The sequence below is a fragment of the Camelus bactrianus genome, chromosome 9 (assembly GCF_048773025.1).
Source record: "Camelus bactrianus isolate YW-2024 breed Bactrian camel chromosome 9, ASM4877302v1, whole genome shotgun sequence".
NCBI lineage: Eukaryota > Metazoa > Chordata > Mammalia > Artiodactyla > Camelidae > Camelus > Camelus bactrianus.
The window spans coordinates 58,199,943-58,227,697 of NC_133547.1; the positions used below are offsets into that span (position 1 = coordinate 58,199,943).

Sequence of the window (27,755 nt, forward strand, 5' to 3'; positions counted from 1 at the left end):
ATTTATTTTTAAATATCTCACTCTTGTTCTAGAAATTATTAGGCAGTCATAGACTGTCACAGCGTGGAAGGACATCATCTGGGCTGCCTGGACTGCACCCTGCCACGTGCTGGGGCTGGGCTCCTCCCACCCAAGCTAAGGCAGTCTTCCTCTTGCCTCCCATCTCCCTGCTCCATGTACTGGGCCCACCTTTTGCATCCAGGGCGTAGCGAGTGCTTCCAGCTATTGGAGGTCTGGTCCTCCAAGTTCAGTCTCCAGGTGGGAAGTCTTCTGAAGGGGGGTTAGGGAAAGACCACAGAGCTCTCTGTCCGGCTCCTGGCGCCCCTGCTCACGTCCCACTCTTCCCCACTCCTCAGGGCAAGGACGTTTGCTTTTTCCCTCTTGCCTCTCTTTCCAGTCCATTGCAAATAGATAAACTCTGCCCCTTCAATTGATTTGCCAGAAGCCTTTTCCATTCTCTCATAAAACAAAGACAACCAAAGGCTGTGGCTTTCACAGTTATTGTCTATAAAATGGACTTTGAGAGTCCTTCCTGGAAGCGGAGCATAGACTTCCTCTGTGTGAACAGTCCTGTTCCTCCCTGTGAAATGGGGATCTCTGAGTGAAAAACAGAGGGAGGCCACAGATTAAGGGAAAAGAAAAGCACCTCGATGCCCCTTCAAGAGGATATTTAATGATCTATTAACACAAATTTTTTTATTACTGTGATACCAGTGGCCACTTCTTGAGAGCACCATGAAGATAACAGCTTTCTCCGGTGTTCTTTTTAACACGAGTCCTCTGGACTGAAAAACAATTTTCTCATAAAGTCACACACACTTAACCATACAACCCTAAGAAAAAACATCCCACTCTCAGGAAAAGAAAAAAAACTTAACATTCACACAAAAACCTGTACATGAATGTTTTTATGGCTCTATTTATAATTGTCAAAAAAAGGCAGACAGCCTAAATGTCCTTCAGCTAGTGAATGAATAAACAAATTGTAGTACATTCATATAATAGAATACTACTCAGCATATAAAGGAATGAAGTGTCAATACATACATCACCATGAATGACTCTCAAATGCATCAGGATAAATTAAAGAAGCCAGACTAAAAAGGCTACGTATAGCATGATTTCATTTACAGGATATTGTGGAAAAGGCAGAATTACAGAGATAGAAAACAGCTCAGCGGTTTCCTAGGGGCTAGGAGTTGGGGAAGGGATGGCTACATGAGGGAGTCTGGGGAGATGAGGGAACTGTTCTGATTGTGGTGCTCATGATATGACTGCAGGCATTTGACAAAGATGGCAGAACTGTATACCCAAGAGGGAATTTCACTGTTTGTAAATTCTACTTTAATTTTTTAAAAGGAAGAGCAACAGGTTACCTGCAAATAAGCAAACACAAACCAAACTAAACCAAACCAAACCACTTGTGCTGAAAAGGGTGCCACTGAATCTCAGTTCTGGATCTCATCCTCCAAAGTAATTTTGCAGAAACAGATGCGATGACTTCACGGGAAGAGTGGTTTGTTGATCCTCTCAGGAAGTATAAGTGTCCTTTGTAGACAAAGCATATCCAGTATCAGGATGACACAGGCTCAGAGTGGTTTTGACATTGAGTCTCGTACTTGGCATATGTTTGCAAGCAGCATGGAACAGAACCAAATCAGAGGACGTAAAATTCCTGTCCTCATGGCCATTGACTGTAACTAGCAAACCTCAGCTGACTGCTTGCTTCTGGGGCCTATTCTCCTTGTCTTGCAGCCAGAAAGATCTCAAACTTCAAGCTTCTCCTCCAAACCTTCAGATGGTTTCCCGTCATACACACAAAAAAAACCCCAGACTTTTCATAAGGCCCCCATGTGAACTGACCCCTTCAGCCCCTTACACATCATGTCCTACCATATGCCCCCCACTCTCAAGTTCGGCCACACTTACCTTTTGGCTTTCTTTTTTTCCCCTTAATGGAAGTATTGGGGATTGAACCCAGGACCTCGTACATGCCAAGAATGCACTCTACCACTGAGCTATACCCTCCCCCAACACACAGTGGCCTTTTGGATCCTTGAACATGCCAAGCTCATCCTCACCTGAAGACCATCGCCCCAGCCGGGTTTGAATCACAGTTCCACCATTTCCAAAATGCCTCAGTTGGGCAACTTACTTAATCCTTATGCCTCATTGGTAAAAATGGGAACAGTAATAGTACCAACATCAAAAGGGCTCTGGTGAGATTTGGTAAATTAACACGTGTAAAGGCCTTAATGCTGGGACATAGTAAATGTTTGATAAATGTTAGCTCTTATTATTTCTAGTTCCCAAAGCTCTTGTCTTTTGCAACTTTTAGTCTTGCAATCCAGAACTGTTTGCATGCATGAGTGTGCATACTGGGTAAAATATCTTACAGAGAAACTGTGTTCAAACAAATCAGTTATTTTTTGGTATACAGAGCAGATTCAAGTACACTAATAATATTTGTTAAATTTTTTATTTGGGAATAATAATAAATATACATAAAAGTTGCAAAGAAAGTATATTTTCTGCATACTCTCCACCCAGCTTTGGCTCATGCTAATATTTTACATAACCATAGTACAGTTATTAAAGCTAAGAAATGAACATTGGTTCAGCACTTAACTATACTTCAGATTTCATTCGGATTTCCTCCCTTTTCCCACTAATGTCCTACTTCTGTTCCAGGATCCTATTCAGGATACCACATTGCATTTAGCACTAATAATGTTTTAAAATTATTATTTTATTTAATAGTTGTGACCTTTGATTTCTAAAATATGTGAACATAAAAAGACACTGGAGTATATACCATATTCAAGTTGCAGACATCCCCAGTTCCCTACCCTTCTCCTTGCCTTATTATATCTCACATACTCTCACATCACATCAAATCTAAGACACCACTGCTTGAAATATCTATTACCACTTCTGCCTCAAAGCAACTAAAACATCTTGTTCTGTACTGATGGTACTTAAGTGATTTAAGAAATCACCAAAACAATAAAAATCATGAATCAGTTTGTGACCAAAGTGAACCCCTACCCTCTGTTTAATTAGACCTTTCAGGTTTCTGGCCAATGACTGTCAAGTGGCAAAAGGGAGACAGAGCCAACCTTCCCTGGTTGGTTTTTGTTCTATTGACATTTGTTGAGTGCCCTTGATGTCACTAGCCTGTCATAGGTGATGGGGACAGATAAGACACAGGTTGGTGAGCCAATGATCACCCCATGGAGGTCTGTAGGAGGTTCAGGATGAGCCCAGAGGAAGGGCAAGGATTTTGGACTCTTGAACTGAAACTTGAAGGGTAAGTCAGTTAGCCAAGTAGAAGAGCCAAGAAAGGCTGGACCCACTGCTGTGCAAATCTCCTGACCTCCCGCCCAGAGGCTGGTGGACTCATTCCCTTCTCTTTACAAAATGGTTTTCACTGCCCTGGAACAAGAAATCTGGCTGCCTACCTCTGCCAGGGCAAATATTGAGAAATGGCAGACTCAGTGACTACAGTGTTGCATCTTATTGCATGTTCCACAGGACAGATCAGTCCTCCTGCTCTCCCAGCCCCAAAATGAGAATCTGGTAGTCAAGGCAGAGCTAAGTCCTAATAAATGACAGTGGGGTATATCTGGGGGGTGCCGAGGGACATAGGAAGTGAGGAAAGACCCAAAAGAGTGATTGAAGATTGATCCTGCAAAGTTTCCCACCCAAAAGGGCCCTGGGCTTGTGGAATTGGTGATGGAATATTGCCTGACATCAGAGCAATAATGCCTAACTACAAGGCAAGGGAATGCTAGTTGTCCTGGGTTCTTCCAGGAACCCCTGTCTCCTTTCTTTAAAATAAACTTAAAAAATAAGACAATAGTTTTAAGTACACACACATATATATGCAGCAGTGTTTCTCAAGAGATTTTACATATGATTAATCTATCGAAGTGACCAAATAAAATTGCTTACAAAAGTTCCTGATTTTTACTGCTCTATTGATTTTGTAACCACCACAAAGTTCCCACTTAGATGTCAGTGAGCCCTAACATGAAAATTATTAACTGTAATGCTTTTGTGTCTTGTAAATATTTGATCAGTGTGTTCCTGGCTTGTGCTTTTGGTAAAGTGTGGGCTCTGGGAAAGGGTATGTATCTCTGTTTCTTTTCATGTTTGTGCACTTCTGAGGGTAGGGGCCATATCTATTTAACTTGTTTTATACTGTGTTAGTTCCACGCACAAGGGAGTACTTTAACAATCCAATTTAATCGAGAGTTAAATGTTTACTTCCAAGAGGAAGTAAGATATGAGCACATTCACACATCCTGATTTTTTTAAACTCATAGAACAAGTATGATTTACCAGTGCCAAATAAATCAGACCAAAATATACATAATAACGAATAAAAATCCACTGGCCATGCTTCTCACTCTGCCATTCCAAAAGTCCTACTCCCCTTGCTCACAAATGTACTCAACCACTCAATCCTAGCAAGTCTACTTGCTCTGTATCTCTGGAATCCTTTCTTTTCTCTTTATCTCCACCACCTCCTCCTAGCCCCAGCTACCATCACCTCTTGACTGAACTATTTGGCATCATCTCTTTGGAAATCTACCCTCATTCTTATGTGTTCTCCTTATTGTCGAAAGGTGTTTTCTGATCGTGTCACACTCTCCTTCTTTACCTTTGCTTACAATCTTGCACTGATTCCCCATTACTCTTAAGATAAAGAGAAAAAAAATTCCTTTCCGAGGGCCTGAGTTGTCTGACTCTCCACTGTAGAGCTTCATTTTCTAGACCCCCTGGTCTTCCCACCATTCTGGGATTGTCCCATTCTCCTTTCTACCTTCGGGCCTTTCCACATTCAATAAGGGCTGACTTGTGCGACCAATAGAATTCTGTGGAATTGATAACATATGACTTCCAAGGCAAATGTCAAAAAAGGCATTGCAGCTTGCACCTCTGTCTCTTGGATCTCTTGCTCTGGGAAAAGCCAGCTACCATGTCACAATGACACCTGAACAACCCTGTGGAGAGCCTCCCTGAAAGAGGAACTGAGGCCTCCTTACAGCGACAGAATCAACTTGCCCACTATGTATGTGAACAAACTTTGGAGCAGATGGATTAGAGGCTAACTGACTACAGCCCCAGCCAAACTCTTGGCTACAACCTCATGGAAGACCCATGAGCCATTCAGCGCCCCCACTCCTGAATTTCTGACCCACCGTGTGATAAACAGAATGATGGCCCTCCCCAAAAATGTCCACATCCTACTCCTATGTCATCTCATATGGCAAAAGTGACTTTGCAGATATGATTAGTAGTCTCAAAGTAAGGAAATGATGCTGGATTATATGTGTGGGCCCAGGTTTTGGGGCCTGAACTCTTTTTTAACCTGCCTGGGCTTAAAGCCCTTGCAACCTTTGGAAATGGTGGATACAGTAGGAGGAATAATTCTGAATTATGCAAGTGAACGGTTTACATCAAGAGGAGTCCTCCAGGCTCTGAGGACTGGGCTTGCCCTTGACAACTTTTTTTTCCCTCGAGAGAAATGGGTGCTTGTGGATGAAGTATAGAAATTGTTTCTTGTTTTATTTTTGTAGAGTGTTAAGAAAAAGTATTCACTACTTGGAAATAAGGCAAAACATAACTATACGTCTTCAATGCCCCATGGACCACTGTTTATTCTCTTCGGTAACTGTTGATTCTCCAGGGTAGTGTGCCTTTGTTTGACTTATGACTTACTCTTGATTCAGGCTCAGACTCTGCAGAGTTAGATGCCCTTTTATTTTATATATTTACCTTTGGATGCTCTTTTAGATTGGTCAATGACAAATGCTTTCTGGAAAGTAAAGATGCAAATGATTTCTTATATCTCACCTCTAAATTCTAACTTCTAACTTCAAAGTGTATAGCTTATTACCATGGAAGTGGGGGGCGACCAACTGTTGCCATGTGCCCAGGATTCCTGGGTTTCCTTGGATGTGTGTCTTCTACTGCCAGGCAAACTGTGGCAGCTGGTCACCCTACGTGCAAGATGTTAGCCAGTTTGGGGACTGATCTGGGCATCTTCTTTCAACATTCTGTCTTTCATTAACCAGAAATACTTTGGTCTCTCCCATATGCCTCTGAATCAGCTTTCTTGTACTGCTGTTCTGTCATTAATGAACTAGACGAATCTTTGACAAATATAAAGACTTACTTCATATTTGTATAAGAGATAGGCTTTTCAATGGTTTTAAATGGGTTCTTTGGCAAGAGATGGGGTTTCTCTAGTGAAGGAGGAAGTGGGGAGGTGCTGCTGGGAGAAGAAGCCCCAAGGAATTTTACCGGAGACACCATTTCTATTTTTCATCCCTCTATTGATCCCCTCTCTCCTGAGCTTATAGAGATGAGTAAGTCTCTTCCTTCTAGAAAAATTACCTCCCTTCCTCCTGGCAATGGCCCTGTCTCCTACTCTTTTCATCCAAGACTACAGTCTGGTTCCTTCCTAGCAACCCTCTCAGGATCTAGCCAAACTCACCACACCATCCAAATATGCCGGACACATTACAATCTTGAATTCACTTAGCTTTGCTGTAATAAAAAAATGTTTGTAGCTACGATGTTTATAGCTATGAACATCTGACATTCATCAAGCATCTAACGTTCTTTGAGTATTTCTCTTTCATTGAGCATTTAATGCTCAGTGATCACACTCTCGGCCTTTGCACTACTTAGCAATCACTTCTCCCCCTTTTTTACAGAATGATATGCTTCCTTAATTTTGCCTAATTCCCACTTCTTCTCCATCCTCCATGCCAAGGCATTGGCTCAGACATGCTCTCCCTCCCAAACATCCTGGAAGATTATTTCTATAAAAAAATTTGATTGAGGTACTTTCCGGATAAAGAGCCAACCCTGGGGGCTCCACACAGCCCATAGTCACAAACCTAGCTTGCGTGCCAATATACAAATATTTATTCGTAAATTATATCCATGTACCACTGGACTAAAATATTTCTTACATCATAAATCAGATACAGAAAAAGAAATTCACAAAGAGATGATATTTGCAGATAAAACAGTAATTATACCCTCTTCCTCTACCTTGCAGTGGAGGTTGGAGGCAGTTGCTCAGAAACCACACACACACAGCGGTTAAGGGCAAGTACACCCGGCTGACTTTCTAGGTTTCTCATGATCTGGCGCCTGCCTATCTCCCTGTCTCTTTTCCCTTTGCTTCCTCTCCTTATCCAAATGCTTTGGTCTGAATGGAAGGATTTGAACTTAAAGCTTCCCAAAACTGGCAGCTTTCTATTCACTGCCTTTTTTGTTTGAAATACTGTCCCCCAAGCCCCAAACCCCTCCACGTATTAATTCCTTTTTAGGAATTATGATTATTCCTCATGCACTCCTTCCACTGGGAAGCTGTTTTTTGGTTACTTCTGCCTTGTACCCCACCCACACCCCATGCACTTCTCTCCCTTTGCAGTTATACACAATGTTTACCTCTGTGCCTCTCAGTAAGCAGTGAGCTCTCTAACGAAATTTCTTGTTCATTCAGTATCTGATAAACAGTAACTGCTAATAGTTTCATGGTGTTAATATATGTCAGCTATGCGTCAAGTGTTTTACACACATTTGCTTTATTTAATCCTATGGGATGGGTACAATTATCCCTATTTGTGCACCTGAGGACACAGGCTCAGAGAGGGCAAGTAACTTCTAGAGGTAGTATGCAAAGTTCAGGAAGTACTAGCTAACCTGAACTGTGTCCTTTCTATTCACCTGTGATGAGAGCAGTAGGGTCACCCAGGCCCAGGTGGGGTGGGGGGGGAATACTCAGGCTGAAGAAAGGGGGTGCCTAGTGTGGGCCGCCCCAGCCTTAGTCTCTGCTGCCCCCTGCTGGCTAGCTCTGCCCTCGTTGCTGTCTTAACAGGCTCAGAAGTACCTGCCCTGCCACCTGAGCTTGAGTCTGGGGTCTGACAAGCACAGCAGATTCCAAAGGGGAGAGGGAGCTGGAAGATCATGTGAAGAAAACACAGGGATTTCCCCTGATCCACACACCCGAAGGACCGTCTCCCTGGTAGGGATGCTGAATGAAACCTCTTAGAGTTAGAACAGAATTAAGAAAGTAAACTCTCTGCCACCGAATGCCATAGAATTTACCCCAAACCAATATAAATTTTTTAAAGAAAAAAGTAGGTAACTGTTTGGGTTATTCTTACAGTAGGTTCTGCCTTAGGACGGAAAATTGAACACTAACTTATATTAATAGATTGGTTCTCAAATGAGTTGCCTCACAGAACTGTTCAGAAATAAAAATGCCCAGGCTCCATTTCAACCCTGTTAATACAATTTCTCCTCATGCTACATTTTCCCAACTCCCTAAATCTCTAAGGCCATTTAACACCCTACTTGGCCAGTTTTAAGCAAAGGCAATGCCTTGCCATATGTGCTTCAGTAGAAAACTATGCTATTTTACAACTCTGTAAATTATAGGTCATTGAGAGTGACGAAAAAAAATTCTTGTATGGAGACATGCCACATCTATCCTGTCTGACAGAGGTTCAATTGATTTTTCTTTCCCGCTTTGGAAGAAATCAGTTTTGCCTCCTTTGTACATTCATTTCCTTGTTCCTGATCTCTGATGGGTCTGTTCTTCAGATTCTGTTTTGAACCTGTCATAACATCTGCCTGGTTTTCTCAATGGTTATTGAGTTAAATAAAATCTTTAGGATGTGTTCATTTTATATCCGAATGAGAGTTGTGATTTTATCTTTTTTTGGAAAATTATCTTTAATACATCAATTGTGACTACTTTCCTTTCTCTACTCTTCAGCCAGCTGCTACTTGTGCTCTTTGCTTTAGTTGAAAACTCAGGGGGTTTCCTCAGAAAAGGGCTCCTGCCCTTAAGACCTTCCACCATATGCATAATGTCTATCCAAGTGTTCCTGGAAGGATAGTGAAATGACCAAAAGATGTTATATTTTTTAAGGCAAAAAAAGAGGTCAGGGCATTGGTTCCTAACCTTCCACAAAAACTAAAAGGACATACACTTAAAATTAAATAAACACATCAGATTTTTATTGCACTCTAAGTCTCAAATACCTTAGTTTACTTGCTCCTTTCTCATTTGTGTCATTGGTGGATTTATTAAAAATTATAATTTACAATAGCCAAGACATGGAAACAACCTAAATGTCCATCAGCAGATGACTGGATAAAGAAGTTGTGGGGTGTGTGTGTGTGTGTGTGTGTGTGTGTGTGAGTGTGTGTGATGGAATACTACTCAGGCATAAAAAAGAATAAAATAATGCCATTTGCAGCAACATGTATGGACCTAGAGATTGTCATACCAAGTGAAGTAAACCCAAAGGGAAGTAAAAATTCCATATGATATCACTTATATGTGGAATCTTTTAAAAATGACACAAATAAACTTATTTATAAATCAGAGACAGATTCACAGACATAGAAGCCAAACTTATGGTTATCAGGGTGAGGGGGGAAGGTGTGGTGGAAGGATAAATTGGGAGTTCGGGATTTGTAGATACTAACTACTATATATAAACTAGATAAACAAGGTCCTATTGTATAGCACAAGGAACTATATTCAATATCTTATAATGGCCTATAATTAAAAAGAATATGAAAACAAATATATGTATGTATATGTATGACTGAAACACTATGCTATATACCAGAAATTGATACAACGTTGTAAACTGACTATACTTCAATAAAAAAATTACATACATTAGGATTGTTTTACTTTTAATGCACTTCATGTCATTTTGCACCTTATTCAAGATGCTATGGAAAATATAAGGTCCATATCATCTTTCTGAGTACACAGATTTACCTATAAGAACTAATGTTATTTACACAACAATTACTTATTGAGCATCTACTATGTGCTATGCATAATGGCAAAGACATTGCCCCAGGGGGCTGCCAGGCTAGAAAGAGGAACAGACAGCACAAATAAATGTATAATTTCAAATTTTGAGGCCAATAGTTGAAATGCATGTTTTCCATTCTCCCCCTCACTCTCATAGCATAAAACCCCCAAATTTTTAGTTGGGTACATGGCTACACTTTCCAGCTTCCTTTGCAGTTACCTATGGTCATGTGACTATTTTCTGGCCAGAAAGAGGTGAGCAGAAGTGATGTCTGCAACTTGTGGGTCTCACTCTTAAAGAAATGAGGAGAACCCTTCCTGGTCCCCAATTTTCCTCCCTTCCTGTGGGCTGGAATGTCAACACAGTGTTGACATCTTGGACCTTGCAGGTGAGGGCAACCTCTGAATGGTGACAGAACAATCACCTGGAAGGAGCCTGAACTTCCAAGAATTTCACAAAGCAGAGTCACCAAATGGGCCCAGACTCTTCCAAGAGAGAAATAACTTTCTATCTCATTTAAGATACTGTACGTGGGGTCTCTGCCCCAACCAGCCCATCTTATAACCTAACTCTGACAAGCTTCAAAGGCACAGGGGATACCCCGAATATGGAAGTTAACAGGAGGTTCCTATGTGTGGCACGGGAGCGAGCATTCTGCAAATGAGGGAGCAGCAAGGAAAGTGAGATCTTCGGGGATGAGGCAGGTCAGGCCAGGAAGCACAAGATGAAACCACAAATAGGTCAACATATCAGGCTCTTTCTTTTGATGTCAAAAGCACACCAGAGGCAGCTTGAAGGGACTCCCATCAGCCAAATTTGGACAATTTTAAGTGTTAGGTAGTTAGATAAGTGGAGGCACCTGACAGATAGGTGGAGGTGAGGGAGGATGGTCTGGAAGATGGTATTATGCCCGCTTCCAGCATAAAGGGGCTTTACTTCTAAATGAGTGCCTGCAAGAAACTGGTTAAAACCCAACAGCCACAACTGTGTGGTAGCAGAAAGGACTTAACCAGACACAACACAGTGCTCATTGTGTTATAATTAACATCGTGGTTTAGCCCACCCCCCCTCCACCTCCCATGGGTTTTTCTGTGTACACCATGGGTAAGGACATGTGCAAAGGGACCAAACATGATTAAGCATTCTAGGGACAAGAGCCATCAATCAATCAAGAGACCACCTCTAAGCGAGGGTACAAGAGAAAGGGGAGACAAAAACTGCCACTTTTCCTCCCGTGGATCAGCCTGCCTCCCATTCTTGGAGGTGTACTTTTCCTTTTTTTTTTTTAATTAATCTTTTAAAATCTTTCCCTACACAACGCATGTTCTCCTGACTGTAAACTTGTCTTTTGGGTATGACAAGAACCAGGGTCTTTACCTTTTGGGGTAACATAAGTATACAAAAAATTAATAGATTATAACACATCATTAGGGAAAAAATGATGAGTCAATCAAGTTAATATATATAGAGTCTGATTCCATTTTTGACATCTGACTGCTGATGTTTTTCAAGCCCCACGACTCCCCTCCCCTTCTTCCCCACATCTGTGCAGGCTAATGAGAAAGCCCAGGTACCCGCCTCTGACACCGACAGGAAGTTGGTACCAAGCAGGTCCCAGTTCACATATAAGAATCTTCACAGTAGTCTTAGTCCCTAATCACAATAAAACCCCAAGCCAGTAACCCTTTCTTGCTTTCTCAAGCCATTTTCAAACCTACTTAGGAATCTGTTCTGCCCTCCCCAGAAAGCATCACTATATGGGTAACAAACATACCCTGTTGGTGCATTTTTGGCATCATCAGTCTTGACATCAGAAGCAAATTTGGGGTAGGGGGGTCCAAACTGCTTCTGCAGGGTGATCACAATAGATGTAAGGGGAAGTTCTCATTATAAGAGAAGCCAGTAAGTCAATAAATATAGAAGGGTTGATAGAATCAGAAACCACAACTTTGCAACCACCATTGTAATAATTAATTCAAGTAAGGAAGGTTAAGGAGCTACATATAATCTCAAACTTATTAAATACAAATTGGTGTTTATGTTGGGAGGGGGCTTCCTTTAAAATGGAGAATCTAGTGGACACCACCTTATCCAAGCGATCAAATGTAACATCACCAATGGTGGGAAAAACTGACCTCTTGTGCCTTCTAATAGGATGTATCTGGAAGGATCTAACATCATCTATTTTACTATTCATGCCAAAAAAGTTTAATTAGAATTTAATCATAAGGAAATGATCAAACATAAGTTGAGTTTAAGGATTTAGTGGGGAGCGGCAGGTGTCTGAAACTTACACTCAAATGTTGTTTTTTCAGTGGAAGTACTGGGAATTGAACCCAGGACCTAATGTGAAGGAAAAGCCGGGCTGGTCTAACAAGATAACTCACAAGTCTAGGAATGTGAAGGAGAGGCTGTGCTGGGCTAACAAGATAACTCACAAATCTAAGTATTGGAATATTGATCTGAGTTCTGCTAGACTAACTTGTAAATCTAAGTTAATTAGTGTTGGTTTGCTTTTCATGTTTTTTGCTAGCCAGCTGGGTTTTCAAAGATACATATCTGGCTTTGGAATGTTGGTTTGCTGCCTCCCTGCCTCCACTTTTGTGATGATAATGCTGCTAAAGCTGTTTCATGCCTATTGGCTGAATACCCCAAGCTTGTACTTTACCCTATAAAACCTCATGCGCACATCTTGAAGGTGCTCAGAGCTTCGGAGCAGAAGCCCCTCTGAGCCTGCCGGTGTAATACATCTTAGTACTCCAACCCTCCGAGTGGTGCTTGTTTCTTGACTGGCCTGTCGTTTCCGTAACACTAATGCATGCTAAGCCTGTGCTCTACCACTGAGCAATACCCTCCCCTACACTCAAATGTTTTATCAAAAAAAGCTTATATATATATATATAGAGAGAGAGAGAACAAACATGGCAAAATGGTAGCAATTGATCAAGGTAAAGATACAAAACCAAACCAAAACAAATGAAACAAAAAGGTAAGCTGGTACAGGGGTTTGTTTATTCAAAAAATAAGTTTCCAGAGGCCCAGAGGAAGGTCTGAGAGAGAAAGGACCTTGCCACTTCACAAACCATCCTGTGTCTGCTTGTTCAGCGGCTTCCTCTATACCCACACTTGTCCCAGGCCAGGAACAGGGCTTTGTTCAAAGAATTATTTGCAGAAAATCCTAGGATTTGGCCCCATCCTCTCCACTCTGGGAAGAAAGGCTGGTGGAGCTCACAGTAGTGCTTCTGTGGGATGGGGGCTGAAGTCTGGGCAGATAGGCCTGGTGACCCCACCCTCCTGGGTTTCCTCCTACATCACTCCTCACTTCTTAACCCTCTTGCTTTTTAGCTCTAAATGTGAGATTTCTGTGGGGCTCTGTCCAAGGCCTTCTCTATTCTAACTCCCTCCCTCCATCGGAGAGTTCTTTTACTCCAATGAAATATCATGAAGTGTCCCCAGAGCCATCCCCGTCCCCAACCTCAGATTCATTCATATATCCAATTGCAACTGCACAGCCACACTTGGATGAATCATACCCATCTCAAGTTTAATATGTCCAAAATGGAATGCTCCAATTTTCCCCAAAACTGGTTCTATCCACTCTGCCCATCTCAGTAAACTGTACCTCCATCTACCCATCCTATAAGTTCTTCAAACTACAACCTAGATCTGTCCACTTCGCACCATCAACTCAGCCATCATCACCCCGCACCTGGATTGCTTCAGTAGCTTTCTAACTCATCTTTCACTTCTACTCTTGGGCCCCTGTAGTCCATCTTCCTCACGGAAGGCCGAGCAATCTTTATTTTATTTTTTATTTTGGGGGGAGAAGGAAGGATTTATTACTTACAGCAAGGAGAACACCAGGGATCTTTCTCAAAGCAGTGTCTCTGTGTAATCTTTATTTTAAAAACATAAATCAGAGCAAGTCACTCTCCTGGCTCAAATCACGTCAATGTTTTCCCATTGCTCTTAGAATGAAAATGCAGATGCTTCCCCGTGGAGACCCTATGCCATCTCCTGCTGCACCTCTCGGCCTCATCTCAGCCCCACTCACCTGCCTTACCGATCAAAATTTAGATGTCAGATTGTCTTCTTTCTTTGTTTATTGGCAGTTCTCCCCTTTCCACACACACTAGCATGGAAGCACCATACAAGTCGAGTTCGCCACTGGATCTCCCACACTTGCTATTGGTGCTCACACGTATTTGTTGAAAGAATTTATTAATAGGCAGAGATTTTTTTCTGTTTTTAAATATCCTTACTTGGCAAAAAAAGAAAGAAAGAAAGAAAGAAAAAGTCTGTCAATTCTGTGTGGTTTGTCATGTTACATAAACGTTTATAAGTTGAGGACTATTGTAATAGATGAACTGGCCTCAATGGTCCCTACAACACAGTTAATTAAATGATAGCAGGAGAGGGAGGAAGAGAAGGACAGTGGCTGTGTGGCTGGATGGGCGGCTGGATGTGTGGATGGATGGGCAAATGGATGGGTGGATGGATGGGTGGATGGATAGGTGGATGGGTGGCTGGCTGCCTGCGTCGATTTTTGGATGAAGGAGTAGGTGGTTACAATCTGGGAAAGCAAACCCAAGGTGCTGAGACCTCGGTTCCGTAAGATGCCCATCTTGCGGGGTCATAGAGGGGTTACTTCAGGACCGATGGGGCACAGTGGGCAGGCGGTAGTCAGCTGCCCTGTCTGTAAAGCAGCACGACCCTCTAGGCCCCCACCCAACACACGCACACGCGCTCCAGGACTCGGGGTCGCGCTCAGCGGCGCCCCCTGCTGGGGTGCGGGCAGAAGGATTAGTGCGCATGCGCGCAGGTGAGCGTCCCGCCCTGCCCCCGGGCTTGGCCACCTGCCGGGGAAACTTGTGGATTGTTGCCCTCGGGTCGCTTCTGGGCGGGGACGCGGAACTGGGCTATGGAACGTCCGTCGGGGACTCGCGAGCCCCGGGCCCAGCCGAGAGAGCGGGACCCAGACAGGCACCTCCGCTCGGACCGAGACCGCCACCCCGAGCGAGAGCGGGACAGAGCCGGGGACCGGCGCAGGGAGAGAAACGGAGGCGGGCGGAGGGACGGGGACCGGGACAGGGAGAGGGACCGAGAACCCCGCCAGGACAGACACAGAGCCGGGGACCATCGCACTGGTGAACAAAGAGTTCGGGAAAAATCCCGCCAGAGGCAGACGCGGAACGGACCCCAGCGGCCGACCTGGGACGCTGCCCCGCCCCCCTGGCCCGCGCCCTGGGAAACCCCGGAGCCGCCGCCCCTGCGGAAGGAGGGCCTCGGACGCCGCGGAGCAGAAAGGTGAGGTGGGGTTGCGGGGGGCCCTCGACTTCCGCCCGGAGGAAGCCTGTGTCTGAGGCCCCTCTCCTCGGCTTTGCGCCCCCGGCTACTGGTCCTAGGAAGCGGGTTTAAAAGAAGAGCCATTCCTCCCTTTTGAGCTCTTAGAGGAGATCTTGGAGGGAGGGAAAACCTTACAGTACCTGTCCCCCCGCCACTTCTTGACCTGAACCCGATTAACAAAGCAGAGACAACCCCCCACCCCCATACACACACCGTTAGCAGTGGCGGGGCCGGGGCCCAAGTGGAGGAAGAGAGGATTTCAGGACAAGAAAGGGAAGGAGTGGGAAGGAAACTGGGTAGGTGGGGTTAATCTGAGGCTCCTCCCTGACCCCCCCCCCCACGTGGTAACAGGGCTGCCCTTTGGCGCTTGAGACCCTTGTCAAACTAGCCCTCCCCAAGTCCCTTCTCCTGGAGGCCGGGGCCTAGTAAAGTCAGAGCAATGGAGAGTTAATAGTTTAATGTGTAAGCCCTTCCAGGGGCATATGCATTTTAAAAACAGACAGCTGAGAGAAGCTACAGTTTTAGCCAAAGAGCTCAAAGTACCTAAAACTTCACAGAAGGACAGAGATATTTCCCCCTTTGTCTGTGAGGTCTTTCTGGGCAGCCTCATTCAAATCCATGGTTATTTCAGACCCCATCTTCCTGAATGAACAAATTTTGCCATCCCTACTTCGTAGAACACAGTTCTCATAAGGCCTGTGAGGTGAAAGCGATGTGATGTTCCAGAAGACTTTGTGAGCTGGGAGAGGGTGAAGATGGAAGGGAGGCGAGGAGCAGGGCCTAGACCCCACTTCCCCTTTGGGAAGTTGGTCTTTTTTTCCATCACACATTCCATTTAACTCCACAAATATTACCAAATGCCCAGATTAGGTGCCAGGCCAAGAAGGAGACAGGCAGGTACTGGAGTGATGGCTGCCTTCTGGTTTTTGACACCTGCCCTCATCCCTCAGGGGAATCCAGGCTGTGGGTCTTGGAGGCCTATGTCCAGTCTCTCTCCCACTTGTGTCCACACAGCGAGAAATCTACTATCCTGATTTTATGTTACCTTATCTAGAACTAACTAGCCAAACTGTGACAAAGGGTGTGTGCAGATACAGTCACAGGCACTGGCTGTTGTTTCCCTGCTGAAAGCCACATTGCATTGCAACTGTCTGGCCTGGAAGAATCCAGAGCTTTGTTTTTAGGTTCCCTTCTAAACTGGTGTCCTGATCCCCCTGCCGCCTCAGCCCCAAAGTCAGTGAAGGGATTACTTCTGCTTCTTTTGCTCACCAACAGTTGGTGGTGTGAAACCAAGAGCAATTTATGTCTGTCTCTCTTCCAATGACAAGCATTTATATAATGGGTGGGATTTAGGGCCAGGGACTACAGGGACCTACTCATAGTGTCCACGGTTTGGTAGGAGACTGACAAAGAAATGGGCCAATTGCAGAACATGTGAAATGTGTTACTCCAAGGGAATAGATTCAGAGAGAACAAGGCTGGGCCCTGATTGAGCTCTGGAATGTTTCCCGGAGGAGATAACCTCAAAGCTGAGTTCTGGAGAAGGAGCAAGAGGGGAAACTGTACCTTCCACAGTGACGTAGAGGCATGCAAATGCAGGTCACCTTTTGGGGGGGAGGGGCAGTTCACTATGGGTGGGTCTGTGAACATGAGGTTGCAAGTAGAGAGAAGTGAGCAAGAGCCCTCCTGTGCCGTGCTCAAAGTGTGGGCTTTATCCAAGGCGATAAGTTTATGGATTTCAAAACCAAAAGATACATGATGAGATCTCTGTTTTAGAAGGATCCCTGGAGCCTAGCTAGTAGAATGCAGCCTCCACCCCTTCAGGGTGTGCTGGATAAAGCAGTAGGGAGGGGGTGGGGTGGGGGGCAGGGGAGAAGAAGGAACAGAATAAATGAGCCAGGGCTGGCAGAGGAAGAGGGAGAGAGATGGAGATGTCCAAAGTTAACTGTACCACTCACAGCCTGGAGAATTATTGCTGATTCAGCTGTTTCCAAAGTAACAAGGAAGGATGAGAATGCCCGCCTGGGCATGAGAGTCTTGAGAATGCAGACTGGTCTGCGCTGAACTGAAACACTCCCCAACGTGGCTCCCAGCCACCTCCTTCGATGGCTCCTGCAGGCTGACAAAGCAGCATCAGGGGCAGGGCTCAGAGCTACAGGGATAAATGATGGGCTTAGTGGAACTGGACCAGTGTTTGGATGCCCTGGGCAGCCACTAAACCAGAAAATGCTCTAGAGGAGTATGAAATACTGTGGCAAATTTTGTTTCTGTTCTGCACACTCGAATGTCTGGGCCCAGCATGAGGTGTCCAGAGTTCTCTTATTGAACAGGCTGTTGAATTTGAAGCCCACTAATGGCTATGTATGTTTTTGTTTATAGTGAACCCACTTCAGGGAGATATCCACTCTCGAACCCCAGGCCTGAACTGGAGGAAGTGGAGTATTACCAGTCAGAGGCTGAAGGACTCCTGGAATGCCACAAGTGCAGATACCTGTGCACCGGAAGAGGTGAGCCATTATGAAGGCAGTTTGACCATTTACTCACCATTGCTGGTGGTTCTGCAAGGGGTCCAAGCTGGTGAAGCAAAAATTCAAGCAGACTTCCCTTTTGGCTTCCTAGTATCTTCGTTTCCATACCTGCACGAGGTTCATGCTATCTAAGAAAAAAAAAAAAAAAAGGAAGGAATGTCTGAAAGGGGCAGTGAGGTTTCCTGTGTTTGTGCTTGGGGTCTGGCCACCAGCAGTCGTCTGGCAAGGCAGGCCAAAATAGAGAGGGAAGATCACCTGGAGATGGCAGCCAGATTGAGCTCATGCCACGGGACAGGAGATCTGATGCCCAAAAACACCATCATGACTTTTAAGCGTTGTTAGCTGAGACCCACAGTAAGAAGTATATTGTACATTAAGAATAAGTTCGTGTGCGTGTGCTTACACACACACCCCACATCATGAAATGATACCCTGTTACGTACCAAGTACACTGATCATTTCTATCCTATTCTGTTTCATTGAAACAAACAAAAGCAAAAAGCCACTTACTAGAATCCACAGTTTGAAGAACACTTAAATAATACCTGTGTCAGCTCCAAATGTGGTTTCCCAGAGTTCCCATCCTAGCACCAGACCTGGCCTTACCAGCAATGAAGAAAATCTGGTTTGTCAGGGTGAGGCCTAATGACTCACATGATTCCGTGAGAAACTTTCCTAGGCTGCCTGTGACTAATGAAGGGAAACTTCTCAGCCTAGGGTAGAGAAATCACGGGACTTAACACCTGAAAATGTCTCTTAGGATGATTACAATGATATATGTGATTATAGGATTATACAGAACTTTCACTGAAGAGCTCTAGGCAATGCAGGTACAAGAATCCTCACTCTAGTTTACATATGTTGGCACACTTCATTGCTTTTAATTCACTCGACAACCGCTGAATCTCAGAGAGGTACACACAGCTGTTAGGTGGAAGAGCTGGAATTGAAGCTTAGAGCCTGACTCTAAAGCCTGAAATGGTTTACGTGCTTGACCTTTCTTCTTTTCTTGATGATGTAAATAGTAGCAATAAGCCAGAGGCTGGTTAACAGGTTTCTCCACAGAGGTATTCTTCTGTGATTGACTTACCAAGAGGAATGAGCAGAGCTGAGGCTCTGGACCAAAACACTACTTGACTTAGCTTTGATTGCCTCAGGCTATTTGGCTTAGGGCCTAGAGGTTGGTTCTGAGTTAAGATAGTGAAAGGATGGATGGTTCAGCTGTCAGAAGCTAACAAATGAGTGCTTATAAAGATCTCTGGGTACGCAGAGACCCATATAAATACACAATGCTGTGCTCTGCTGAGAGAAACAGCCATTAAATGCTGGGAACTTGTCTCAAGCAGGAAATGCACGCCTGGGTAAAGGTCACCTGAAGATTTTCAGGCTCATCTTAGAGCAGATCTTTTGTGACTTCTTTTCCTCATCAATGAGATCATGTCCTCTTCCAGCAAACTGGCAAAAACGGGAGGCAGCGGTGGCTGTCTCTAACTTCCTGCAGAGACCCTGATGTTTGGGCTGAGTCATCCTTAGGAGTTTCAGTGGAACACTGACAAAAAGAGATAAGCCCCGAATTCACCTTTGTGGGCAAGAATCCACTCCTACTAAAATCTTTAAAGGCTGAGGTTAAAGATCAGATAAAAAGCAAGTACAAATGTCACTTGGGCATATCAGATAACCAGGAATCCCATAGGTGTATAGGTCGTGCGTATGTGTGTGTGTGTGTGGAGGGGGTGTGTATAGATATACTACTAAGAGGGGCGATAATGAGTTACACATTCCCTGGGAAGAAGGTCCACGTCCTGCTCTCCCTCCTGGCTCCCTCCAATTTGCATTCGGAGCAGCTTCTCTTTTCCCTTCTGTTCTTTTCCTCTCCCTTTAGATCTTTGGTGATCACATCATTATGGAGAAAATGATACAAGGAGAGTTAGGCCAGTGTAACAAGGAAATTGCAGGGGGGGAAAAGTTGCATTCAGCTTGTAGCGTTACTTGCAAAGCATCCTTAAAAAGTTAATTTCGTTTTCTCCCCAAGAGTTGTAATCTCTATAGTCAGTGGTGTTGTCTCTCACTCAGAGCCTGGAGGGCTGGGTTTTGGATGACTTCTTACTGCCAGTGGCATTGACCTGTGATGATGCTGAAAAGGTGCAGGGGGACAATTGTGGGGTTTTCCTCCCCAACTTCCATTCTCAGTCCCTCTTTTATGTGCTTATTTAATACTCTAACCCAGTGCTGAGCTCATGTCAAGATTTCAAATCACTGTTGACTTTAAGAGTGTTAACTCACTAACAGACAGATCTGAAGGATTCAGCCAGAGTCAGAAGAATAAATGACCTAAAATGCACTCCTTCTTAGGAGAGAGGGACGCTGACTCAGTGAGCCAGATGCCTTCAAGGGGCAGGTAAGGCCTGGAGAGGCTCTGGGCCTTTATTTTTAAAAACTCATGTCACCAGACGTCTCCCCCAGCCCTGGTTCTTGTTTTCTGATTGGATCAAAGCTACAACAGAAATATGGGGCTTATGGGGGCTCTGTCCTCCCCAGACTCTATGAAGAAATACATGCTCCCAAAACATGGGGAAAAGCCTGAATGTCCTTTACATTGGGACTATTTAAATTCATTATGGCATTCTGTACATCCTTTAAAACTATGAAGTAGATTTACATTTGCTGAGGTCGAAAAAATGTTCGCACTGTATTAAGTGAGAAAAAATAGGTTATGTTCTTACCTAAAAGCAAATAAACAATAGCAAAAATTAGGCACACATGGCAGGAAAGTCCAGAAGGAAAAGTAATGGTAACAGTGGTTATTTTCATTGATTGGATTTTACATAATTTTTATATTACATGTTTTTGTTGAATCTAGATTTTCTTTTTTTTACCATCAATGTATGCTACTTTTATAATTAAAGAAAACAATTCTGCCATTTGCATTGTGGGGGGAAATGCAGAGTATAAAGATCTTATCTGAGAGTGCCTGATTTCAGTTAGAGAATTTGCAGGCGTAAAACACCTTCATGCTTAGGCCACCTGGACGCAGACACAAAACCTAGTTCCCTAAAAGCCAGGGAGATGCAACGGCCTGATCCCACAGCCAGCTGACCCCTCAGAATTGTGCCAGCTTGGGCAGCTCCCAGCTCAGGAGCTTTATGTTATGCTGTATGTTACGCTGAGCAAAGAAGCCATAAACAGAAGAATATCTAAGTGTGTGATTGCATTTGCATGGAATTCTAGAAAGACAAACCTAATTGCTAATAATGGCAGAAAGAAGATCAGTGGTTGCCTGAGGAGGAATATGAGGGGCTGACCACAGAGGGCTACTGGGGAACTTTCTGGGGATGAAAATGGTCTGTATCTTGATTACGATTACATGGCCCATACCGTCAAAACTCATCAGGCTGTGTGCTTAATGCTGGTCACTTTGTTGTGTATACTTTATCTCGCAGTAAAGCTGATTTTAAGGAAAGCGGCTAGCTTTGGTGGAAGAGCTGGAGCTCTTCCACTGTCCAAGTAAAGAAGCAAGGGTCCTGGAGGAATCCAGCCCTGGGAAAATATCACAGCCCGGATTTGCTCTTCAGGGAAACCAAAAGAAAACAAAATTAAACTTTAAAACATACTTATTGAGTTAAAGTCTAGGATCAGTAAAACCAATTATGTTTCTTAAATTCAGTTAGCCTTGTAGGTTTAATTAACTTAGTCTTTCTTATATCTAATGTATGTGAACCACAGTTTACATTTTGATGGATAACTTCCATGCTTTTTCTTAACTTCACTCTATTTTTTAAGCACTGTATTATCACTTCTTTCAAACTTGAAGTTTCTTCTTTCAAACTGAAGATAGCCACAGAACATATCTGAAGAGCAGATAACTATTTTTTAGTCTTTTTGGCAGGGAAAGGCCAAGGCGGAGAATGTTCTTGCCTTCCATATGGGATGCCTTTCTTTCTGCTAACTGACCTGATTACTCCACCACCACCAGCTGCCCTTCTGCCCCTCATTGTCCTGCAGTTCACCTGGGGCAGGTTGCTGTGCTCTTTTGAGAGTTACCCTTTTCAGTCCAAAGTCTTTCTGACATCATTTCTGGAGACCACAGTTCCCTGCTACTATCTAATGCTACTCAGTGCAGCTTTGGCTGCTCAGGCCTCCCAGAGGGCAGAGTAAAGAGCTGGCTGTGGTGTGAGCCGCCAATTGGAAGATAAGCCTCAAGGTGAAAGTCTCCAAGTGCAAAGTGGCATGTCTCAAAATGGTACCACGCCCTTCTTTTGCAGCCTGCTGCCAAATGCTGGAGGTTCTCCTGAACTTGCTGATCCTGGCCTGCAGCTCTGTGTCTTACAATTCCACGGGGGGCTACACGGGCATCACCAGCCTTGGGGGCATTTACTACTACCAGTACGGAGGGGCTTACAGTGGTTTTGATGGTGCCGACGGGGAGAAAGCACAGCAGCTGGATGTCCAGTTCTACCAGCTAAAGCTGCCCACGGTCACTGCGGCCATGGCCTGCAGTGGAGCCCTCATGGCCTTCTGCTGCCTCCTCATTGCCATGGGTGTCCTGCGGGTCCCGTGGCATTGCCCCACGTGGCTGGTGGTCGAAGGCTTATTGGACGTGCTCATTGCCGGGGCGTACATCCCAGCTTTGTACTTCTACTTCCACAACCTCTCTGCGGCCTATGCCTCCCTCGTGTGTAAGGAGAGGGAGGCGCTGTACCAGAGCAAAGGGTACAGTGGCTTCAGCTGCAGTTTCCATGGGGGAGACATAGGAGCTGGAATCTTTGCTGCCCTGGGCATTGGGGTCTTTGCCCTGGGGGCCGTGCAGGCCATCAGGGATTACCAGAAGGTCAGGAAGCTGAAAGAGAAGCCCGCAGAAATGCTGGAGTTTTAGGCTTTTTAAAACATTCTGCTGAACTTGAGTGATGGAAGGTACTCTGAGCTGCTGTCTGTGATGGAATACTTGGCTGTAGAGCTTGCCAACCCTTGAAAAGTAACAGGCCATTTTGGCTTGCTGGACCCAGCTCCAGGTTCCCTGGTGCAGCACTCCGTGATGTAATATGTCCTGGTTCTGAAGTCCTGTGGTGAGAGACTAACCAAAATTACTTTAAAAAAACAAAAACAGAAACAACCAAAACTGGAGCCCAAGACCAACAAGGAAAAGGCATGTGCTGCAGGAAAATGCACTTCATGATTAAATAAAGGGAGACAACCAAGTGAATGTGAAAGCTTTTATCTTCAAAGTTCATGAAAAGCCACATAGACGTGAAACAACATTTCAGCCTGAAGTTCTCCAAACATAGCTGTCTTAAGCAGATTAGCCCTGAATTTTTTCCACGCTGAACTCTCAGTCCTTCATTTCCTTAATGCTCTGGATAGGGGTGGGGGTGGGGCCCTGGGGAAACTAGTCCTGTAAGATTTAAGTTGGAGGGAGGCGTGGGCTGGGGAAAGAGGAATCAGATTAATTCACTGAGTTGTAAAGAAGCGATTCTAACAAGCCCCTTAACAATGGCCTTGAAAGCTCAGTAAGTGTTTTGTACCTCTTGTAAATGTGCCATTGTAGGAAGAATTCAACCCGACATCCAGAATTCAGGATCCATCCAAAATTAAAGAATATAAAATCTTTCCCAGCAGAAGAATGCTACTTTTGGCCAGACAACTTCCTGGGTTCCTATTGCTTGTTAAATGATGACTTATGGCACAGTCCCATATATTCTTGGTACAGGTGAATATGTTCTTTGCTTTATGTGGCTCCAATAAAACTCCAAAGAAAAATTTTAATTTGGAGGTGATGGTTCTCTTTACAATATGTTTATAATGTTATTTCCTTACTTATCACATTTAAAAAGTGAGTTCCATTTGGGTTTAGAAAAGGAAATACATATGTTTGCTTATATATGATTAGAAAACTAGAGGATAATGAGAAAGTATTACCAGTTTTTGCTCCTAGAGAGATTTAAACAATTTTTTTTCATTTTATGTAGGACTTGACTGCACATGTATTAGTTTTACTTTAGAAAAATTAAAAATAAAAAATTTGATTTGCTCTCCTCAGTTCTTTTTTCACATTCACAGTGAAAAGGCAGATTGTAGATGTATAATGAAGCAGAGTATTAAATGATCAGCCACAAAAGGAGCCTCACCCAAGAAGATGCTAGTTTAAACCAAAAGTCTCCTGTCTTGTTTCAGTCTCCACTTCCCTCTACAGAACCTTCTGCTGTCTCCAGAGACTCGTCTCACCCACTGTAGGAAGCTGCTCTCTTCTGATGTCTGTGAATCTTTCTGCACTAACCGCACGCTTGGAAATACTGGAGCCTTTTTGATATTTTTAGCTAGGCCAGGTCAGGCCTGGCTGGTACTCTGATAATATTCAGTGGCCACATTCCTTCATCACTGGACCCGGCAACAGACAGTTATTCCTCTTGATTGTCGCAGTTGATGGAATGAGTGACAAGATATGGATTTATTACATTTCGGCCTAGCAGACACGTGCTGCATGGTGCTGTTTGGTAGAATCTGTCCCAGAAGGAAACATTCCGGTTGTCCCCATCTTGTAGTAGCACAGAACCCTGCTTCCCTTTAGGGAGTGAGACATTAACCTGCACACAGAAGGAAAAGCGAGGCAGAGAAAGGTGCGGGGTGCCAGAGATAGCTACTCTCCGTGAGTCAGAATGATGTCTGGGTCAATTTGCTTGCTCTGCTGTCGGGAGAGAGTAGCCAGAAGCTTATGGTGCCTGGGTGGAGAGTGGGCAGTTCTGCTCTGATGTTATTTTCAGATTTACATTAGAGGAATGTAGCTTTTCAACTGTCAGAGCCCTTAACTGTTGGGCCCTTGGGGACCTCCCAGGAATTCGTGTGGGCCCAGCAGGAGATAGAATCAGCAAGCCCAGTAGCTGCTGCCTGAGTACGTTAGACACACTGATTGTGGTACCCCTTATGTCTAGGTTTTCCTGATTTCTGGGAAACCACGCTTTTCATTCTCCATTCACCTCTTGGCTTCCACTGCCTTCTGGCACGCAAGTGAACCCCCAAGTGAATAGGCCAAGTATCCAGCAGTAGGATCCTGGTTGAATAGACTGGTCCATCCACACAGTGGGGTTGGAGGCCACATAATTGAGCATGTGGACACTGTAGGAGCTGATCTGAAAACAACTCTAGGAAGAGTAAGTGGAAAAGTGCGATGCAGAGCCATGCGTGTAGCATGCTCCCTTGTGACAAAAGCCGGGAACGGGGGATGAAATTCGGATTTGAGTGCTTTTATTTGCATAAAGGAATGCTGGAAAGTTATATCAGAAAATGCTTGAAGTAGTTGGAGGTAAAGAACAGGGTGGACAGGGACATAGGTGATTTTTCTCAGTTTATATTATGTCATTTTGATTTTTAAAAAACTTTAAACTTTGAAATAATTATAGATTCACAAAACATTGCTAATATAGTACAGAGATCCTGTGTAACCTTAACCCAGTTTTCCCCAGTAGTGACCATAGTACAATATCGCAACCAGGAAGCTTGACAACCTCCAGGGCTTATTTAGATTTTACCACTTTCACATGTACTCCTGATGTGTGAGTGTGGTTCCGTGTGGTTTTATCTCGTGTGACCATCACCACAATCAGCTACAGAATTGTTCCATCATCAGGCATCCCTAGTGCTCCCCTTTATAGTCATATCTACCCCAAACTCCTCCACCTCCCATACTCCCACTCATCCCCATCCCCCGACAGCCATGGATCTGTTCTGTAGCTATGTCATTTTGTCATTTTGAGACTTACATAAATGGAATCATACAGTATGTAACCTTTTGAGACTGGCTTCTTTTCATTCATCATAAATCCCCTGAGATCCATCTGAGTTGCTGAGAGTATCAACAGCTCATTCCTTTTCACTGCTGAGTAGTTTCCCACGGGATGGATGTACCACAATTTTCAACCATTCATTCACCCACTGAAGGGCATTTGGGTTTCCAATCCTCAGCAATTACAAATAAAGCTACAGTGACATTAGACCTAAGTTTTCATTTCTTTAGGACGAATGCTCAGGGGTACAATTGCAAGGTCACATGGGAAGTATATGTTTCATTTCTAAAGTAACTGCCCAATTTTTTTCCACAGTGGCATTTTGAGTTTTCAAACATGAGTATTGAAAATAAAAAAACAAAGATTTTTTTTGTTTTCAAACCAAGGTGTTAATGACGAATCTGACCATGTTCCCTACAATCAGGCCACCAGTGGTATTTCTCTTCCCTGACCTGGAGAGTTTCCTGGGTGAGTGACATCAGTGTTAAATCCACCATCTCTCTCCTCCTAGGTGTGATACAGATAGTGGAGGTGATACTGAATGGGATGATTCTCATGTGTATCGTGGCCTCTTACTTTGTCCTTGCTGGATTCAGCGCCAGCTTTGCGAGCGGCGGCGGATTTGGGAACAACTATTACTCACCATTTGAGGGCACTGAGCTGGAGCAGGTTCGGCAGCTGGACCAGCAGTACACGGTCCTCCGGGCACCCCTGATATATGGCGGCGTGGCTGTTTCTCTGGGGCTGGGTGTCCTCACCTTGGGTGTTTTACTCCAAGGAGCCAAGAGTCTGAACAAACTGCCAAGGAAGTGGCTCCTCCTGGAGGCTGCCTTCAGCCTTCTCGCAGCGGTAGGCTACTGCGTAGGCATCGGTGTTTACCTCCACGCGGCCTTGCAGATCAATTCCACGGACACGTGCAGGACAAGGGAGAGGGTCTATGCCCGCAAGGGGCTCACCTGGATGAACTGCCAGCTGTCAGGCACTGATGGCGCAGCAGCCACCTTTGCTTGTCTTCTGGTGATCATGTACGGTGCCAGTGTGGTGCTGGCCCTGCGGAGCTACCGAGAACAGAAGCACTACCAAGACAGCCAAGAACAGCACAGAAGTTACAGTGATGCACCAGAATACCTGTGGTCTGGAACGCTCTGAGATCTTCTGGAACCTAAATGTCAACCCACCTCCCTTATTTCTCTCAAAAAGATGGGTCCATTGAAATTGCACATTAGACAACAGTGGTTTCACATAACTTGATTTTATAAATGCTCCCTTTGGTACCAGTGCAAAGCTAAATAATCATCCCATTTTTCTGTAAGTCTTTGTTGGCTGAAGAGCTTGAAAAAAATACCTCCACCTTTGCTACAAAGAACAACATCCCAAGTTTGGGTATACCCTTCTGGTTTGGCTCCCTTGCCAAATGGTAAGGTAATAATCACAACAGCTAAATAGCCAGAGAAATTCTGAAGATGAGAACAACACATCAGGGATAGCAGGCCCAGTGTGACAGTAGAGGTATCTTTCCTGTCCTAACTAAAGTCACTAAGAAAAACATGCCATTTCCCCCCGTATTTGGTCCCAGTGGAATGATTTTAAAGCATTTGTGTGGTTAAAGTCCAAATGAGTTATTACACTGGGCTCCTGCTGGAGCATGAGGGAGCAAAAGTAAGTAACAGGTGCCCTTGCTCACTCCCCAGGGAGGGGCAGCTGGGTCCTAAGTGGGGTGAGGGCAGGCCTTCGAAGGTGGGTCATAATCTCTCATGACCCTGAATTGTTTCCATAATGTAAGATAACATTAACACTGAATCTCAAAAATAAAGTTCTTTGAATAATTTTAACCTAAAATTTTATAGCTGTTCTTACACTTCACAACTAGTCTCAGATTTTCAGTTCATGTTGGATACAACTAGAAATACATGTTCTTATTATAAAGTGTAGTTTTTTTTCCCAAGTTGTCCTCTTTTTTTCATAATATTGTTTAATTTTCCTATTATAAATGAAATAAACTATTACTAAATACAAACCAAATTTTTAGTACAGTTCTAAAAACAGCAATTGAAATTTTTTTTGTTTTTTTTGGGGGGGGAGGGCTATGTTTAAATTTTATTTAATGGAGGTACTTGGGACTGAACCCAGGACCTTGTGCATGCCAAACATGCACTCTACCATTGAGCTAAACTCTCCCCTCTAAAAACAGCAATTTTGACATAAATATCAGATTCTCTAATCTATACAGTTAGTAA

At 44.1% G+C, this 27,755-nt stretch overlaps 1 protein-coding gene across 2 annotated transcripts; it reads left to right on the top strand.

Annotated features, from left to right (window-relative positions):
* The first annotated feature begins 14,670 nt into the window (after positions 1 to 14,670).
* Positions 14,671 to 27,350, top strand: MARVELD3 (MARVEL domain containing 3). Of its 2 annotated transcripts, none has more exons than XM_010960763.3 (3): positions 14,671 to 15,176; positions 17,595 to 17,722; positions 22,006 to 23,768. In XM_010960763.3, the coding sequence occupies exons 1-3, from the start codon at positions 14,791 to 14,793 to the stop codon at positions 22,614 to 22,616; spliced, it is 1,125 nt and encodes a 374-aa protein (XP_010959065.2). In that variant the 5' UTR covers positions 14,671 to 14,790; the 3' UTR covers positions 22,617 to 23,768. The 2 variants fall into 2 exon arrangements, with proteins under 2 accessions (XP_010959065.2, XP_010959073.2); XM_010960771.3 differs by lacking the exon at positions 22,006 to 23,768 and adding an exon at positions 26,030 to 27,350 and having other exon boundaries at positions 14,695 to 15,176.
* Positions 27,351 to 27,755: the final 405 nt, after the last annotated feature.